The sequence below is a fragment of the Vicia villosa genome, unplaced genomic scaffold (assembly GCF_029867415.1).
Source record: "Vicia villosa cultivar HV-30 ecotype Madison, WI unplaced genomic scaffold, Vvil1.0 ctg.001083F_1_1, whole genome shotgun sequence".
In the NCBI taxonomy this organism is placed as follows: Eukaryota; Viridiplantae; Streptophyta; class Magnoliopsida; order Fabales; family Fabaceae; genus Vicia; species Vicia villosa.
Genome location: NW_026705475.1, coordinates 496,878 through 517,801, shown reverse-complemented (window position 1 = coordinate 517,801; position 20,924 = coordinate 496,878). Strand labels below are relative to the sequence as shown.

The window sequence follows — 20,924 nt, the reverse complement described above, 5'->3', positions numbered from 1 at the left end:
ATAACATCTAACATTTTAGCTCTGGTATTCCCATATATGAATTCAAGCAACAATGGAATGTTGAATCTTCCACATTGTTTAACACTCAAACCTCCCACTTTTTTGCACTTACAAACTCTTGACCAACTCACCCAACTTATCTTCCTACTATCTTCCTCACTTCCCCATAGAAATGCACGTTGAATCTTTACAATTTCTTGTATAACAACTTTTGGAGTCTTATAAAAGGAAAAGTAAAATATGGGAATAAATTACAGTCACCTCCAGTGAAATCTATTAAAATGATAATTACTCCCTTCTAGTTTTTAAATATGAACTAACCTCTTATAAGCTTACAAAAATCGTAGGTAAATGTCATTTATATCTAAGTTTTTTACTGTCACTAAAAAGTATAATAGGAGGTGTCAGTGTCATTTTAATAAACTCTAAGAAAATTATTGTATATTTTAAAACTAAGGAGGAGGGGTGTGAGTGTCATTTTAATAATCCTCGAGAAAGGTGAGTGTAATTTTCCTACTCCACATGATGAGAAAGATGATGCATATTGAATGATATCCTCCTTCAAAATAATAGCATACAACTTGCTCTTAGACAAGTTAAAAAGAAGATCATATGCAAGTTCAAATATACGTAAGACCACCTTGATGCTCCACTAGTTTTTTCATGAAACATCACACATTAGGATGGTGTCATCCTCGAATTGAAGTAGTTCAAACTGTAAGAACTGCATTTTAAATTAAATTGGCCATGCAATGTTTCTATTATTTATTATTGTTATTGTCCATCTCATCATGAGTGAGTAGATTCTTAGGGACTTGAGGTTATGGGAGTCTATCTTATGACAAATCACTACTAAATCTATGTCTTCGAAATTACAAGAAGTTTAGGCTTTATTTATTTTAGAACTCGAATACTATTTTTACGTTTATGACGGTTGCAAAAGCAAAGTCATTAGCGATGCCGTTCATGTATCGAAAGATAATGAATCGACATCCGAGAGCGATTTGCTAAACAATTGAGTTTGAGACACCACTGACAAGGCGACTTGATCTCAGTTGAAAAACAATCAAGATGTGCTATCACATAGCAAGACGTAGCGCTCTAGATTGATTTACTTAGCTGGGCCTAATATACGTTTAGATGTACACATCACAAAAGTGAGTGACGCACATATTTATCTTATTTTCTATGAAAATTGCTTAGAACTTCTCGTAACTCAAAATATACATAGTCGTAGGGGTGAGTCTAAATAATGGAATCATAATTCCTAGAACTATAATGGCAGTAATAGAGATAAATAATAAATAGGCAAATAACCCTTTGGTTTTCTTCGATAATCTTTTCATGTTGAACTCAGTTTTTGTCTCTAATTTAGAAACTATTATGGTCCACGTACTTGTAAAGCCAAAAGGCAAAAAAATTACATCAACAACTAAAAACGAGTATAGTTCAATTTCAACCCATCTTTATTTTTTAATGAAAAAACAGAACAAGTTCTACATCACAATAGTATATTATCATAAAACAAAAATGAAAGAATAAATATGTAGTAAGCTATTCACGCATGCATAATACACACTCAAGAGGTAAAATTGTATCATGCTATATATAGTGTTGAAATATAGTGCCACAACATCATGCTATATATAGTGTTGAAATATAGTGCCACAACTAAAACAAAGACCTTTGTTGTTCATTCTCTAAAATAGATCCAGAGAAATCTTCAGCTTGTTTTGTTTCCATCTAGGGAGTTTATAGAAGGCAGATTTTGGCATTCCGAACTTTTCATGGAACTCTTCGGGAGATAAATATGCCTACAGTTTCGTCACAATAGTGCAGATAACAACGGTTAGGCTTGCGTGAAATTTGAGAAAATTTAATGCTAGACTTTTTAGTTTGGGAAGTACCTCTCGTTTGGTTAAATCGATGCCGGTTACTGGATTCGGAGAAACCACTCGAAGACGCTCGTACGGGTGTATCGACAAACTCTCACGGTCAATATTTCTGTCCTTTTCATTGAAACTTGCAGTCTCGTTTGAGGAGCTTAGTTCTGTTGATGGAGAATCAGAAAGTGGAGTTGTTGTTTGTTCTGCAGAAAAATTGGTAAGGAAAAATAACAAAGATTAAAGGATATATACGTTTGATTTGTTTCTCTAAACTTTTCCAAACAATCTGACAAGTGTTTATTTCAGTTGATAAGCACAAATAAACTAATCCAAACAGACCCTAAATTTCATATCATAAGTTGATAAAAAGGATTATTGTTACCAGCTCTGTTATTGGCAGGAGATCCTTCAAAGGGCTTCTTGGAAACTGGAGTAGGGCTTGAAAAAAGCCGATTGCCTGATTGCCTATAGTCTGAGCCTGCACTCCTAGGTAGAGGTGAACTACTCCTAGGTAGAGGTGAACTACTTCTTCGACGGCCACTGGGAATGTTAGAACTGCTTTTATGACCATTAGGGGTAGAGTCCCTGGAGTTTCCTTTCAGAATTGCAAGCTTTCTCTCAAATGAATTACCAAGAATCTGCAACAATACCATTTAATTTAACATAACTTATAAGATGGATAACAACTACCTTGAATGCTTCTTAAATTCGAGCATCAGTGTATGTTGATCAGTGATCTCTCTAGCACCAACACCTCTGAAAAAGGACGTGTTTGTGTCCGTGACAGAGTCGGACATCGACACTGACACTTGAGATTACTTTCAATTTATTCTTTTCTTCAAAATATTACCGGTGTCGATGTGTCAGTGTCGTGTCCATGTCTATATCCATGCTTCATAGTCAGTGATCCCATGAAAAATGGCATTTGATCATTGATTGGTATTTATAACTTCGAAGGGAGAAGACTTACATTTGCTTTCGAGTGATCCCATGAAAAGAAACGAGTGAAAAATGGCGGTTCATAACCTTCCATTACAACATAAATAGGGACTTCCAAGGATAGGCCTTCAACAAGGACATCCATTTCCAAAAATTTCTGCTTAAGACAAATTTTCATGATAAGAAAGACATATTGTACCAAAGAGCGAATCCATACTACATTGATTATGGAGACATAGCTAACAAACTTGATCAATAAAGGTGGAAAGCAGACAACTTACTAAGCCAAGGTTGAGAGCTTCTTGTTTCGATTTGACGACCGAATGTAAACCAACCCAAATATAAATCTCTCTTTGGCAATCGAGCAATAAAACATCTTCCGTAATTAAGTCATCCTGTGTATAATTGTATACCTCTTTCATCTGAAACATTACATTGAAGGCCGCATTGAATTAACCGCATTCAATTAATAGGAGGTACATGAAAATTTTGAATATCTAGAATAATATACCTTGAAGTCTCCTGAGTTGAGATTCCAATAAATTTGCGTGAGAAACATAACCATCAATTAGACATGTTTTCCCTGTCATTTCACGCACGATAATTCTAAACCAAGCGAGATCTAGATTATTTTCTCAAAAGGTTCATTTTGTTACCTCTGGTTATTTTTAAAGCAAACAAATGTGGATCATCAATGAATCCTTGAATCTCTTTCTCTCTTGGATATTCTGCCTTTCCACCAAGAACATCCCAAAAAATATCTGGTTCGTTCCCTTCCCTCACAGATATAGGTAGCTGTGTCGGCTGCAATTCGCATCAACAAATGTCCAAAACTTATTATCAAATACTTCCTTTGAAGATATCGTCTAGATAAAAAATTATAGAAAGTCTCATATTGCAATGACATACATTAAACAGTTCCACCATTCTATCAAGAAGATTATGGTCTCTTGCTGAAGATAGGCCCCCAATCCAAGTATACGTAGCAGCTTCGCTTCGGAGAATATAGCAATAGGATGAATTCAGGGAACTTGAAACCTATAACAATCGTAATACATGATAATCAATAGTCAACTAATACTTAGGAATAAAACATAAATTTACATTAAAATAATAGCTTTTTTCAATCCTGAATATAACTTTTCGAGTAATATAAAAAACAATTGATGCAAAAAAGAAAAGAAAAAAAAAAGACTTGAAAGAGATAAGATATAATGAAGATACAAAAGGGATCCTCCATGGATAAAAAAATTTAAGAGTCACTGAAACATACTTGATCGACTTGGATGGCCTGCATATTATCTGGACTTGTGCCTTGAACTCGAAACAAGGCTACCAAGTTTTCATTGGGAGTTTCATCCACTATACCTTTTTCTTCTAGAAACTTCTTATATCCTGAACTGTTTCCCCCCTGAAGACAACAGGAAAATTCCAAGAATTGGCATGTTTCTGTTTTTGTTATATTATTACATACAAACCTTATTAGGAGATCATAGTGAGCACATACCTTGAATACAATTAACCTCTTGAGTATTGAGAAAAACTGAGCTGGCTCTTTGCCCTCGTGAATTTGAGCCTGAAAAGACGTGTAATGTAATGCAAATTGAATAAATCGGCAGAGTAAAGTAGGGGGGAAATTTGGTTAAACAATGTGCTTAAGATGCAAACAGCTTAAATTCGAATCTAGCACTATTTTACAAGATCAAAATTGTACAAATATTATCCAAAAATTTGAAACGTATCACATTAGCATAATAAGAAGATAACAAACCATGACTGGATTAGTTCTGGACGAATCAACCATAGTATTGATGTGGGAAATGGCAGCTGTTTTATCCTCCTGTGAGACAACCATAGAAAAAGAGGAACCTTGTATTAAAAGTTATCAAGAGCAACATCAACCAACCATAATCCAACTAGATGAGATTGAGGTTTTCAAGAAAGGTTACAGACGGGAACTACTGTGTACATCACGAATGACAAAATTAGAATTTTAGACAGTTTTTAGTCATAAATTTTTATTTCTGAATTTTTCTATATATTTTAAAACCAAATATTATTTCATTGGCAACTATTTCACCAAATCTAAGTAGCAAGTAACAATCTAAAATAAACAGCTACTGTTTGACCATTCTATTGTAGTTTTTATAGAAATAGATTTATCTGATAATGATGGATTAATCCATTTCTATGAATTAGAGGTAAAGCATCTACCATTATACATCTGCTGCCAATCCAAGCATAAAACAGAGTCTCATCCCTTCCGTTTCCTGGAAATGTATATTGTACTATATAGCAATCTCCACTGTAAAGTCTCGTGTGTTCGGTAACTGGAAGAAGGGACAATTCATCACCATCCACTCGCCAAATCTGAAATTTAACAGTTAGCACATGCAAACACAAATATGACCATAGGATGATAAGGAGCATCCAGATTTTGATCAAGAAGTTACTTTTATCGTGCCACCGTAATCTATAGATGGCTCATCATCCTTTTCATCAGGAAGCTCTTTCACATCATAACCCTGATGCTTGAATATGGCTGGGGCAGAAAAAATAAATATGAAGAAATGAACTATGGATGACACATTGATTGCACATTTCTTTAACACAATTAAATTGTGAATGGTAATATACCTGCCACTTTTTCTCGTCCTTCTTCGTAAAGCTTAGGTTCTACTGTTTTAGGCCAATTAGTAAAGTGTGACCGAAAGACAGTACTTTCCAATCCCTCTGATAAAAATGTCAAATGAGTCTTGCTCGATCTTCCTTCGTTTCTGACAAAATCCTAGAAAAATGGAAATGGTAGTGAGAATAGGCAAATCCCTTAATCCAATGCTTGGCAACATGCATTATAGTAACCGACATTTCATACGGTTATATTTGCTAAGACCTAAGTGGACTTCACAATTAATTAATAAAAAGAAATTTGGATCCAACGCATATAGAAATAAAAGACTTTTAAGAAAGTATAATTGATGAAACTGCAGATCGAGAAACAAGAAACACTTGCCTCAGCAGCTTTGATCGATGTTCTTCTTTCGGTCAATAAGGTCTGCCTACCCATCCAGACAAAAATTTCACTATCGCAGTCTAACATATAACACTTGTCTGACTCCAGCATTTCTTTGCTGAATGCATTGCTTCCAATTGGACAAATTTTTCCCTGTAGATTTATCCTGTCATGGAATTGACAATAACCAATCCTTAATTGAGAGGAATAAATGTATTTATCGAAGTAAGAGAAATAAAGTCGATGCATTCATGAAAGTATTGTACAAACAGATGTCTGAACCTCACCAAAATGGCTTTGCAGATGGAGCCACGGATTCCTGACTAGCAGGCGGTTCTCGAGGAATTGGAGCATAACCACCAAATAAACTCCAGAACTCTCCCACATCAGAATCACCAACAAATTTTCCATCCTCTACAATAATTGTATAGTTACGACTTGCAATATCTTTCCCTCAGAAAACAAATATAATCACTAACAAAGGAAGGGGAAAAGAGTAGCATTTTTTCCAACCTATTGTGGCCACCTCACATTTTCCACCATGCTTGTTCTCCGTGATATATTGAACAACCTCCAAACCTTTGGCTCTTTCTTGAATGGTAGAGTTGCAACCACTAAAAAGGAAGATTTTTAATGCAGTGTCAAGTATGAATACATCTTCGTGATTCAACGAAGACCTCTGAAAAGGAACCTAACGAAAAATACAAGCACAGTAAACGAGTTAATAATCAAACATTCAGATAACATGTGGAAACACAGTAATTCATACTATCAAACAACAGAAGAAGTTAATAGTCAAACTTCTAAAAGACAACTCACCTCTCTCACATGGACAACATAGTCTCCCTTACATGAGTACAGGCTGACTTGGTATTCACCGTTCAAATTCCCTTGCTTTGAAGTAAACACTCCTTCGATGGGTATTAAACAAGGCTTGAAGTATGATAGAAACTTCTGTGATTCTTGGCCTTGAATTTCCCTATATTGAACGCTGCAGGATCCTAAGGCCGCATCCAATTCAAGTGCCTTGTCTGATGCCAAGCTTGAATCCACCTGAAAATACATAAATCCCGATGAAAAATTAGAGAAATAATAAAATCAACTGCCGTGAACATGATAAGAATGAATGATATAATGGTTAATGCAAACCTTTTTTGTTTCATTTCCAAGCCAGTAATGAATGTCGTAATGAGGAGGGCCATTTTTGGGGAAAACTGCCTACTCCCACAAACATATAAAATACTCGAGATCAGTTACATCTCAAAAGAATTCAAATGAAAATAAAGAACTCCATCATAATAATGATCAACTTTTTAATAGGTTTAAGGAGATCATTGAAGAAAATAAAGCGAGCATTGAGAAATATCTTACATTCAAAACTATGTATGCACTTCCGGTATAGAATTTTCTATGGTCTGACTCAGACATTAGCACCAACTCCTGGTTTTCAATACACCAAACTTCCAATCCTCTGACAATATAAGGTTAAGTGTACAAAGCATAAAACTTGAACTTCGAAGTATGATATATTTTAAAATTAAATTCATTGTTGATTCAGAACCTGAAATTTGTAAGAACTAGGAGCTATCTAACTTTATTAAGAAAGATCTTGAGATTAACGATTCGGAAAGAAGCATGGTCCTGAATAGAGCATTATGGAGAAAGTTGATCCATGTAGGCATGTAGCCGACCTCACTTAGTGGGATAAGGTCTGGTTGTTGTTGTTGTTGTAGTATTTTTGTCTCCAATGCATGACGTTGAGCCAATGCAAGTTTACCACATGGCTTTTAGTAATGTTGTCATCAAGAATCAATTATGAATGGTTAGTCCTACATTGATTTTGAATGAGGAAATGTTGGATATATAAGAGACGTGGCATGTATACCTAATGCCTCAAGGTTTTGGATAATAATGTGGTTAGTCCATTTCTACTCCCAACGGACCTCCGTATTCCCCAATAAATTGTCACTTTTTATCACAAATAACTTGGGCCTAAGGACAACTATCACTTAGTTGTGCTAACAAAAATTGTAAGACAATTTTAAAAATAAAAATAAAAACATTGTAAGGATACGGATTCGCCCCTGCCGTTTGGAATGCGGGATCCAAGTCTTTATTGATAATAGGCATTGTCTTTATAGCTCTAATACTCCACCAAATAAAAGCAACACTAGATTATTCTGCAATCCAAGTTTAACACATGCAGGTTAAGAAATAGTCCAGAACTTTTGGTTTAGTAAATAAACCAATCCATGCTAACATATCCTGCTATCATGCAAATAATCTCAAACATGTAAGATTGCATTGAAAGAATAGTAATCAAATATATCATGCTATTATCCATATTGTTCAGAACTTGGAATTATCATGTCACTATGACAATTGATGATTGCTTTTGTTACGACAACATCAAGGAATCGTGTTTTACTTGTCAATATGGGCATTACGCTGCTCGAGCAACTAGAATGACCAACAATTAAGAAGTTTGATAAACAATTATCTTCACCTAGGCCTAAGAATTTACATAATTTGTTTCCTTATTCAGCTTAATACAACAACAACAACAACAACAACCAAGCCGTATCCCACTAAGTGGAGTCAGCTACATGAATCAACTTTCGCCATAATATTCTATCCAGAACCAGCTTAATAACTTTCAAATTTTTTTTTGAAAGCTTGGTATCCGAACTTGCGAACTACAAATCCAAAGGGATCAATCCCACCGTCCACTTGCTCAACAGAGGAATTGCTAGCATCTAGCTTGATAACTTTCAATTTGAATTGCAATATTCTATAGATTTGAAATCATCATACATCAAATTTTAAACATCTACAACTATTGTTAAAGCGGGAAGACTAAACCTAATTACTAATTAGCAGCAAGAAATCTAAACTGTTGACTCAGAAAAATAGCCTCAATTTTCAGATTTTATTTCTTTACAAAACCAACATCAACACAAAAAAAATCAATCTACCTGAAATTGTTCTCAAACACAGTCAACATCCACATATGAAAAATTTGAAAACTAACAAATAATGATCTGAAACTTGGAAGCAAACACAGAATCTAAAAAAATAAAACATGATACTGATACAACAAAGTTGACCAGATGGAAGATCATACCTTGATTCTTCAGAAAAATTCAAAACTATCAAGTGAGAGTGATGGTTGAACAAAAAGAGAAAGAACAAAAGTTGGATTTTCACATTCCCATTTGCCACATAGTGAAGCAATAATGTGGAATTTATATTTAGACGGTAAAATGTAATTTTTTTAGAAGAATAATGATACCAGCGTTTGGTAGAGAAAGTGATTTGAGAAAAAGCGAAAAAGAAAAGCACGTTTATCTTTACCGTCCAGCTTGTAATGGGGCCCACAAAAAAGTGCTTTTTAGTTTTTCACTTTCCAGTTTCAAATAATTGCTTATTGGAATGAAAGGCATGTTTCAACGTTCAACGGTTTGGAACATGGCTCACCTAGGAGAAGTGGTTTTTCTTGAACCAAACTTTGACCATTTTTGAATAGATAATGAAAATGTTAGTAAATAATTAAGATGCTTGTTAAAAATCAACCGAAGTAATAATGTTTTGAAATTTTTTAATCAATTTTAAAATTTTAAAATATCTATTTATCTATCTATTTATAATATAAGAAAATTAATGATTGTGGAAAAGTCTACAATACCCTTATTTAATTTTTTGCCACCACATTAAAATTGTGGTTATTTGGTCTTTGCATAATAAAATTGTTGATTTTATTACTAAAATAATACAACTCACGTATTTTATCAAACTTATTAAATTTCTCTTCATTCTCTGTTTTTTTTTCTCTTTCACCACTTTCTCACTTCTTTCTCCCACAAAAAAATCATTATTAATATATATATATATATATATATATATATATATATATATATATATATATATATATATATATATATATATATATATATATATATATATATATATATATATATTTATATACAAAAAATGGTATTTATGATTGAAATATTTTTTAGTCAAAAATAGTATACGGGAAAAATTTAGTCAAAAAATCTATTATTGATCTAAATATTTTTATATACGAAAATTTAATATTGATTCAAATATTTTTGTAAATAATACCTAAATAAAAATAATATTTCTATACGGAAAAAAATATATTATTAACGGAAAAAAAGTATTTATGATCCAAATATTTTTTATTCAAAAATAGTATACGGGTAAAAATCTACTATTGATATAAATATTTTTAAATAGAAAATTTACTATTGTTTCAAATATTTTTGTAAATGATACCTAAATAAAAATGAAGTATGTATATGGGAAAAAATCTATTATTGATCTAAATATTTTTATATACGAAAAATGTTATTTATGATCCAAATATTTTTTATTCAAAAATGACATAGGCCAAATCTATTATTGATATCAATATTTTTATATACGAAAATTTAAAATTGATCCAAATATTTTGTAAATGATGCCTAAACAAAAATAATATTTGTATACGGAAAAATCTATTATTTACAAAAAAAATGGTATTTATGATCCAAATATTTTTATTCAAAAATGGTATACATGAAAAAAATCTACTATTGATCTAAATATTTTATATACGAAATCTATTATTGATCCAAATATTTTTGTAAGTGATACCTAAACAAAAATAACATTTGTATGCGAAAAAAATCTATTATTTACAAAAAATGGTATATATGATCCAAATATTTTTATTCGAAAATGGCATACGGGAAAAAATCTAATATTGTTCTTAATATTTTTATATACGAAATTTACTATTGATCCAAATATTTTTGTAAATGATACCTAAACAAAAATGAAGTCTGTATACGAAAAAAATGTAATATCTCGATCCTTCGACACCGAAAATTATCATTTAAACGGGTAAATGGTAATTAGAGAGAATATTGGCCGTATTCCTCATTAATCTAAAGAATGATTATTAATAAGAGTTAGTGGAGTAGTTAGAATCACATGTGTTTAGTTAGGATGCAACCAAATGACATGATGGTAATTAACACTTAATTGGAGGGCCCTAGAGACATTTAATTCTATTGCATGAACTTAAAAACTTGTTTGGCTATGAAGCATATTTTTTATGAGTGAAGTAGAGGTTAGAACAAAGGAAAGAAAGAAGATCACAAAGTTCATGTCTCCATTTTCGCAACTCATGGACATCCTCCACTAAATCAGCCATAATTTTCTGCTCACAACTCCGATTCAGGTAATTCTTAAAGTTTCGGATTCTACACAAAATTCTCTATAGTTTGCATATAAATTTTGTACTCATAGCTTGTTTATTGATGGAGATAAACAAGTTTGAAGTTGGGTAATCCATGCTGAATTTGAAGAAGAAGAAGAAGAAGGGGTTACGGGTTTGGTGAGCTTGAAGGTGAAGTTTGGTCAATAAGGAAGTTCCATGGCAGCATGATCATCATCCTTACCTCTATTAATCCAAGGTGAGTCTCTTAGATAGAGACCTTGGGGAAAAGTTTAAGGGATTAACATGATTTTGGGGTTAAGGGTTTGAGAGTAAATGCTTCATATGATCTTGATTATGCATATTCTAAGCTTCGGGTTTATTACTAGTTTTATTCAACAGTAAACTTCTTGTTTTTTTAACAAACGTTTTTGAATTTAATATGACCGAGCTAATTTAAATAAGTTATTGACTTCGTTACATTAATGAATATATCTTCATATTTTACTAATTATGCTATTGAATTCTTTTTAACCAAAAAGAGATGTGCATGAGCATCACCTATGATAATATATAGATAAAAAAGAGATATAGCAATTGAGGGGATACAAAGCCAAGACCCTCCTCTATATTTAACAAAATAAAAAAACAAGATAAATCTAGATGAGCAAAGTCAGGCAAAGTGTGAGGTAAGACTCCACCAATAATCACCTTGAGCGGAAAGATTGAGGTTAGAAATCTTGCCAGCATAGTGGCTTCCTCATCTGAAAATACGGGACACGGTGAATGCTATATTGGTAATGATATAAGTACAATTGAGAATAGGAACTCCTAAGTAGATAAAGGCATCAATCCAATTGAGAATTCAAGAGTGGAGCAATACTGATTAGTCTTTGACGAGGTAAAGCTCTTGTATATTGTTATCTTGGAAATTTCAGCTGAGGAAAAATCAAATCAAGCTACGTTGAGAAAACGTTAAGTGTTAAAAAGCATTTATGGGCAAGCTTCGACAAGAGCGATCACGTCGACTAAAGTAGCTCGACCAGCATGGTGAGCAATAGTTTGGAAGAATATCAAGAGCATATCCACAAGATTATAATCAGTCTCTCTTTCAAACATGTCCAAAATCTCCAAAAGGGTTTCAACAGAACGGTTAGTCACGACAAAGTCGCTAGTTATTAAGGACTTAATTATTTCTTAAGTCTTAGTAGTTAGTCAGTTTAAAGGGTGTTTCAACAAGCGCTAAATCAGATGTTCTTGAAAGTAGTTATTGGCTTGAAGCAGTTACGAAGGTGGGATAGTGGTTTTTTTAGCAATTATAAGTTTCGACAACGTGGAAGCACTTCAGAGGATTAAATTGTATGTTTTTAATATGTGTCCTTTTTCTATGAATAAAATTGTCGGAGACCGTTATAATCTTTAGATTAGTATAAATAGCAAACTCACACTACAAGAAAACAACACATTAGCGTCGGCCTAAAGCCGTCGCTAACAGAGCAAAAATCGACGCTAACCTCGTTTAGCGTCGGCTCAGCGTTAGTGTCGGGGCTGTCATTCCAAACCTCGAAGCTAACAGTAGCGTAAGGACGATGCTTCCCTAGTGTCGGGTTCCAGTCACGCTAAGTGGGCCACTACGCATGGTTCAGAGGTCTCTGGTTTACACCATTAGCGTCGGCTTGGTGCAACGCTACGGTATGACACGTGGTCATTTATGATTGGGTTTCCCTTTATACTTACATCACATCTCATCAGTACCATCAGCAAACGTACGTCGCTAAGGTATGCCATGTGGTCACTTACAATTGGGTAACTCCCGGAAAAAAATGGTTTCAATGTTAGTGTCGGTTGGAGCCGACGCTATTTGTTTTTTGATTTTTTTTAAATTTACTATTTTTGGGTCTGACTAGTTTTTGGTTACATCTATATATATTATAAATTTGGATTACACCTATAAATTATAAAATATAATACAATACTATTTATAAATATAATTTAACCGTTTTGAAATAAAAATAATAAATTGCAAAATATGATACAATACTGATAAATCTTCATAGTGATACATTACTTATAACACAATCCTATAATCAGACATCCATATCATTCAACTGCCAAGGTGTACCAAAATAAGTATACTTATAAGTCAAACTAGACATAAGGTTAATCATAACACATACTCCTGCAACATCTTCCGCATCCTATTGATCATGATCATGATCAACAGCAGCATCATCCTCCTCATCCTCCTGCAACATTTAAAAAAACAATGTAAATGTGAGCAGGAATCCAACAACTATATTAGAGTACTCTATATAAGTGGAACACTTGTGCTCTAAATAATGCATCAATTCTGTTCAATTCAATTATGAGAAAAGAACCAAAGATAACATGTAACATAAAGAATCAACAACTTAAAGGGTATCATCATCATTAATTAGAGGCCACAATAGTGATACGATTAAAACCTTCAAAACCTTTAAATTCCTTCAAGATAAAATTTCTCCTTGCAAGAACTAAACACTTAAAAATGAAATATTAGACCTCTAATATTTCCTCACAATCAAACTCACACACATACACACAGACAAGATGATGATGATGATGATTTGTACAACTAACATGATGAAGATGGAGATTTGAGAATGAAAGAAGTATTGCTTTCAAAGCTTTCTCTAACTAAAAAATATTTGATATCATCTTGAAAGGTTGGAATGAAACTCATATTTATAGGTGCATGAGATAGTGCACACAAAAGAGTAAAAGTGAATTAAATGAATTAATTCATTGTTTCCATGAACCTAGAGCTGTCAAAAGGGGCTAGCCCATATGGGCCGGCCTGCCATGCCCGAAAAATTATAGGGCTTGGGCCTTAAAATTAGAGCCCATATTTTTCAGGGCCTTTTTAGCCCAGCCCTGAAAAGCCCGCTACCCATTAGGGCTAGCCCATATGGGCCGTGGGTAGCCCATCAGGCCCGCATAATTATAAATTTTAAAAAATATTAATATTTATATTATCTTACTCCAAAATAGCATATTGATTTTTCTCACTTCACTAAATTTTATCTCTATTTTATTCAATCTTTCTCTTTTAAATATTATACATTAATATAATCAACATTCTTTCATCATATTATATTAGTTTTTCTCTTATAATAAATATTCAAGTATTATTTTATACAATTTAGACATATATTATATTTAGAAACACATTATAGTATCTATAAGAGACAATATAGTACTTAAAAATATATTATGTTCGAAATAACATAATTTTTAATTTTATTTATAATAAATATTATGGAGTTTTTATTTTAATTTTTTTAAATAAAAAAACCCATTAAGGGTCGGGTAGCCCGAAGCCCATCTAAGGCCGGACTCGGGTAGTAAATCTCGAGCCCATATTATACAGGGCCTTTTTGGCCCAGCCCTAAAAAATTCAGGACCCGCTAGCGCCGGCCCGTTTAGGATCGGGTAGCCCATATTGGGAGCTCTACATGAACCTATTCAATACACTAAAATGACAAGATTCTAGACTAAATTGAATCAATTCAAATCAGCATAGTGAACAAACTCATTTTCTCATTGAAAAAATTCATTTTGGAATCCTTAATCGAGTCAGTCAAAGCCTTGAATAAACTAAGAGAATTAGGCACTCTAATGAATTGATACATAAGAAGTTTGAATATATTTAAATTAAAAAAATATTTTAATTGAATCAATTCATTCAACCATTGAAACGAGTTAATCAATTAGAAAATTTTGAATTTAATCAATGTGTCTCTAAATTAATTCAGTCTGTTAGAAAGTTTTAAATATATTCAATAGGTCTCTGAATTTAGTCAGACAAGCTATGAATTTTAGTCAACTTATTAAAATGTATGGAAAACTTGTTTTGTCATGTGTTTTATGATTAATACAAAGAGAAAACTCAAAATACGATGAATAATGAATTATAGAGTGTAAAGTATCAAAACAATTAAATAACAGATGATATAATTGAGAGAAATATCATAGTTGACCACCACCTAGGGAGATGGATGAAACTTTAAAACTAATATATTGTTATATAAATGTTTAACGTTAGATTTTAACTTTTCAATGAATTGATGAGTTCTTCTACGTTTATAAAAGTTAAATCACTAAAGAATTAAGGTATAATATTCTTAGAAATAAGTCGGGTTTATAACGTTAACCAGCAAAATCATATAAAGAATGCAAGGGAAAACTTAAGTCGGGTTTATAACGTTAACTAGCAAAGTCATATAAAGAATGCAAGAGAAAACTTAAGTCGGGTTTATAACGTTAACTAGCAAAGTCATATAAAAAATGCAAGGGAAAACTTAAGTCGGGTTTATTCAATGACAATTTTTTTATTATTAATTCTACAACTTTAACTTTTGCCATTCAAACCCTCAAACTAATATGCTAAAATTGTTTTTATCAATTAGTAGAAATTTAAATTGAATAATAATTGTAGTTTTGTGTTATATGTTTAGTGGTATTCCTACGATATAACTTTCAATTATATAGTACACTTGAAATATCACCGTAAAGAATCCATATATAAAACCGTGCAAAACCAATTTAAAAACAACACTACTTCAAAAAAAATTAATTTAAAATATAGAATAAAAAATTGGTTTTTTCTTTACCCACCTCCCTATGGGGGTCACCCCCGGCGAAAACCCCAAATTACCCCTGCTTCGGAAGTTCATTTCTGAAGTATTTTTTTTTTAAAAAAAAATTCAGACTTCGGAAGTGCATCTCCGAAAACCCCTCATGGGGGGTGTTTTCGGAGATGCACTTCCGAAAACACCTTTTTTCAGATTTTGGGGGGTTTCGGAAATGAACTTCCGAATTATGCAGAAACTGTGTTTTTTTTTTTATGTTTTTGGAAATAGTCTCGTATTTTTAATTAAAGGAAGCCGGGAAATAAAATAAGCGCATATAAACAGAATTCTACTAATATGATAAAAATAGTAATATATACAAACCAATCCAAATCCAAATAATAATAGTGTGCTAAAGATACAATCCGAAAACAAAAAGAAATAAACTCGACCACTACTGGGTATGCCTAACCCTCTCTCCCTGGGACCTCCTCTGCCGCCTGTATGCCGCCGCACGGCCCGCATCAGTGACGATCATCTCCATCACGGCGACTGCCTCTGGACCGCCCTGATGATTGACACCTCGATCCAACGCCTCCCGCCCAAGCATCTCTATCCGCTGGCAGATCGGCAGGAGATCAATGGCGTGGTCATCCTCGACCTGCTGGTTCTCCAGGATCTCCTCGGGTGCTGGCCTAGGAGCGCCGGGAACGTCGGGTCTCAGCAGAGGATGTGACACCCGGTAGAACCATGTGACGTATCCCTCCACACTGTGCCAGTCCTGGGTGACCCGAGTGCGACTGTACTCCTCCGGTACCACATGACGCTCCCAATCCTCAAATATGGCAGTGAGCTGCACTCGGGTCACTGTGTCGGGAGCAGCCTCAAAGGGTGGCCTGGGTATCATCTGCACAAATCTGAACTGCCGCATGCACAGCTCAGCGAGATACCGGACCATGATGGTAGTCCAGCATGCCAACCAGCCAGAATATAGAGATATGCCGTCAAAGGGGACAATCTGAGTGTAGTCGCTGAACGGCCTTCAGGTGACGTCATCGTGCATCGTGCGGTCCAAGTACCCACGGTATGGTCCCACCGCATTGTTCCCCCTCTGGAGAACGTATCTGGCGGCCCTGGGCATGACGTCAACGTACGCAGGATCGATGTGGAAGCCGTGGATGCGGGAGAAGTAGGAGATGATCCAGCTCTGAAACACAAACACGATAATGTATTAAAAATAAATACGAAACATAAATAAATACAAAACAATTAAAATGAAACGTACCGTAAGTAGTGTGCAGGAACCGACCAACTGCCTCGTCCTCCAGTTGGAGGCCTCATTCAGCTTCTGGTATAGGTATGCCAGAGTAGCTGCCCCCCAGTTCCACTGGTGAACGGTAGTCAGGCCCATGAAGTAGCGGAGGTAGGTCACGTCGACGTACCTCGCACTCTTGTCCACAAAGATCGCAGCGCCTACCACATGCATGTACCAGCACCGGAGAGCGCAGCCACGGTGATAATGTGTAAATAGGTCTTCACCCGCATCCTCGGCATCGGCCGCCGCGTCCAGGTGGTGCTCGAAATAGCGGCTCAGTGTGGTGAACCGGATATGAGGCCCAGATGTCGTGATGCACTCGTAGTCAGCAGCTTCGGGCTCCATGCCCAAATAGAGCGCCATCCACTGACTGGCTTCGACCCTCTGGATCCGGGAGTGGGTCAACAGCGGACCCCTGATCGATAGGTGGAGAAGACACTGCACGTCATGCAAGGTGATCGTCATCTCCCCAACCGGCAAGTGGAAAGAAGACGTCTCATTGTGCCAGCGCTCCACAAAGGCCCCCTCCATGCCGTGACTGATGGTGGTGTAACCCGTCATGCAGAGCCCACTAAGCCCTGAAGCTCTCACCGAGTCGTTAAACCACTCAGCAGTCGGTTTAAACAGACTGAAAATCTTCCGGGCGTGGTTCACCATTTTCAACGGCTCTCTCCTGTTACAAAAAAAACAAATAAAAGCGTATGTTAAATAGACCGTTAAGAAAATATCGAATAAACGTCTAAATTATAAACGGTTAAATAATGTAGTCGGGCAAATTATAAAAAATACCTATCCCTCCCAGATACGCCGAGCGACGTGATCGTGGTAGGTAATCAGCACGGAAGTGTCAATGGGCCCTCCCGGGTAGCTGTCCTCCTGCTCATCCTCCTCCCCGAGTGGAGGGTCAACATCCGGTACCCCCTCCGCCTCGTGGTATGGCACTGCCACCTCCTCCTCTCGCTGGCGGGAAGAAGATACCCGAGGCAGCCGACTCCTCGATCCAGATGTAGAGGTACCCTCGTCCATCTCCACGGGAACTCGCACACGTCGTCCCCGGCCCTGCCCCCGTCCCTGTGTCGACGCCAGCTGTGCCGCCGCCCGCTCGCGTCTAGCCGACGCAGTCTGTGTCTCCCTACCCTGTCTGATGCGTGCTTGGTTGCCTGACATGTTCCTGAAAACAATTGAAATCGATTAATATGCGAGACAACAAAAAAAACTAAAAAAAATTGAAATTCTGATACACTTCAGAAGTTCATTTCCGAAACTGGGAATGGAAGTGTTTTCGGAAATGAACTTCCGAAACACCCCTGCGAAGAACTTCTCTGCAACCTCCAATGGCAGACCCCAAAATCCTAAAACATAACTAATTTTATTCATTCTAAACAACCTAAATAGCAGTTTAGAGTTTGACTAATGGATCTAAACAACCTAAACAACCCTAATAGAGATATAATAATGGATCTAAAAATTGAAAAAAATGCACTAAACTTACCACTAATAGAGTTTGAGATGATTTAGATTGAGATTGGAAGAAGATGTTGGCAATCTCAGATACTTCACACTTGCTTTTTGCAGAAATTTTGAAGAGAGGTTGAGTTTAGATTAGGGTTAAATGAATGGGGGATGGGGCTGTTTTGCTTAATCTGCAAAGCGCCCAGTATTTCGTAAATGAACTTCCGAAATGCTGTTTTCGAAAATGAACTTCCGAAATAAGACAATTTTTTCAAAAAAAAATGCGCTTTCGGAGATGCATATCCGAAAACACCTTTTTCTTGCATTTCAGAAATGCATTTCCGAAGTCAGGGGTAGTTTGGATTTTTCACCAGAGGTGACCTAGAAGGTTGGGAGGTGGCCAAAGAATTTTCCTAAAAAATTTCATATGAGATTTGCAATGGTTATAGATATTAAAATTTGGACACTCATAAAATTGTTCGGATCCTACAATCCAAATTAAACCAACACAGACTAAATACAATGAGAAGGTTCAAAGTCATATTACATTTGCATTTAGACGAAAAGGGTGTGTCTAGAATCCATTGATGATTTGATTTGCATTTGAAACACAAAATAGGTATTTTTAGAAGTGTTATGTAGGATTTGAAAAGAAGGGAGAAAAAGTGGTAAGCATGAGTTTTGTTTTTGGACACGAGATGTATAAAATGGTTCAAAATAAATTAAGCTCAAGCACAAATTGAGAAATATCTTTATGCACTTTTACCATAAATTTAAAAAATAAATACCAAATATTTTGTGTTTTCCGCATTTTTAATAAGTTTGTTATAAACCCATACAGTTACACTAATTTTTTCAAAATTTATGGTATAAATTCTATGATTTATATCGGCATTTTTTAAATATCCGATAGAATCTAGGGGTCAATTCATAATTTTAACAACTTGGTATGTTTGTAGGGGTGACATCAGATTTTTTGAAAATTTGGTAGGCAACTTTAATTTTTAATAGTAAGATTTTTTGTTTTAAGATAAATAGAGGAAGAGATGGTAAAATTATACCTATATTGAGTTCTGACATTAATGTCAAACATTATGGTGATAGTCATTTTTGCACCAGGGCGGATAGAGTAACTCTCACCAATTCTCACTGCAGAATGATTGACACTCCATTGTTATCTGATTTTGTTCAACGATGATATAAAACACATCTACATTTCATTTTCTATTTGGTGAGATGATGATTACCATGGAAGGTATCTCCATCATATTCCATCTCACACTTGCAGATAACTTTTTCACCCTTCCATTGATGAGCACCCTTCTTTGATGAGCATCGAGCTTGCAATTATGAGTGCAGAGACATGCTTAGGGGTTACACACCTAACCTTTATGTTCCAACCACAACCACTTGGCACAAATCTCAACCGGAAGGAGCACTCAACTCTTCTACTACAAGTAACTTTCGATTTTCCTATGATTTTGTAATTTTTTTTCCCTTTTTACAACCAAGAAATAAGTTTGTCGTTCTTTCCATTCCCATTAGTTGTATCATAACGAATGTTAACCACAATAATATCATGTTGTCTCCCAATATATTATGCACGTGATAACACTTCTATTTTAAAAGAAAATATTTGTTAATTAAAATATAAATAAATTACCTATAGATTTCATATTTTAACTAAAAAATTTAATAGTTCAGATAAAACATGTAAATAAAACACATCAAGTTAGTGGTGAAGAATTTTGTAAAAATTTCAAAAGAACAATCCATTTCAGATGCATCCATGGTGAGTAATTTAATAACGTATACAAGGCCACCTGGTTTTTCAGGAGAAGGACAAAAATCCTATACACCGAAATTTTTCAAAATATCTAGTATGGACAAAACACACACTGAATTTTTCAAGAGAAAATAGAATATACACTAACAGTGTAAAATATTTTTATACTGTCAACCAATGAAAAACATGTATCCCATCAAATCATAGTTTTAATCTTAAAATATTGATGACTTGACGAATTTAAAGATTTGGATTGGATATATGTATAATTTTGATTTATAGTGGCAACACTACCTTTAAACTCATTTTTCAATATATCCGATATAAATTCAAACTTGATTTTATAAATTGCAAAAAAACTAGTACAAAACCAAGCTTTTTCCTCTTCAATTTTATTTGTTTCTACTAGATTTTTAGTTATAACTATTCGATTTTTTATTTTTACATGACTTTCTGAAAATAATTTTTTCAAAAAAGTGTAAAAATTAAGAGATATAAATTATAAAAGAGACATTATTGATATTTTAAAATTATGTAGGGGTGTCAAGATAATGTTAAGGGTGCTAGATACAATCTCTTACTTTAGTTTATGAAGTTTTTCAAAACAAAAAAAGCCTATAATGTTGAAAATGGGGCTAAGTTGCAATTTTTCCTTGAGAGCTTGTTACCCATGCGCGCTTTCAAAAATATTTTTATTTT

At 34.6% G+C, this 20,924-nt stretch overlaps 1 protein-coding gene across 2 annotated transcripts; it reads right to left on the bottom strand.

The window, feature by feature from the left end:
• Window positions 1–1,444: 1,444 nt before the first annotated feature.
• On the bottom strand, window positions 1,445–9,122 carry LOC131633175 (villin-1-like). Of its 2 annotated transcripts, none has more exons than XM_058903892.1 (22): window positions 8,963–9,122; window positions 7,913–8,018; window positions 7,210–7,309; window positions 6,988–7,056; window positions 6,658–6,891; window positions 6,352–6,529; window positions 6,126–6,252; window positions 5,839–6,004; window positions 5,463–5,613; window positions 5,279–5,367; window positions 5,040–5,195; window positions 4,597–4,665; window positions 4,333–4,401; window positions 4,099–4,236; window positions 3,735–3,863; window positions 3,482–3,629; window positions 3,337–3,347; window positions 3,107–3,247; window positions 2,857–2,982; window positions 2,269–2,524; window positions 1,908–2,089; window positions 1,445–1,814 (listed from the first exon to the last, which is right to left on the bottom strand). In XM_058903892.1, the coding sequence occupies exons 2-22, from the start codon at window positions 7,966–7,968 to the stop codon at window positions 1,701–1,703; spliced, it is 2,709 nt and encodes a 902-aa protein (XP_058759875.1). In that variant the 5' UTR covers window positions 7,969–8,018; window positions 8,963–9,122; the 3' UTR covers window positions 1,445–1,700. The 2 variants fall into 2 exon arrangements, with proteins under 2 accessions (XP_058759875.1, XP_058759876.1); XM_058903893.1 differs by lacking the exon at window positions 8,963–9,122 and adding an exon at window positions 8,814–8,939.
• Window positions 9,123–20,924: the final 11,802 nt, after the last annotated feature.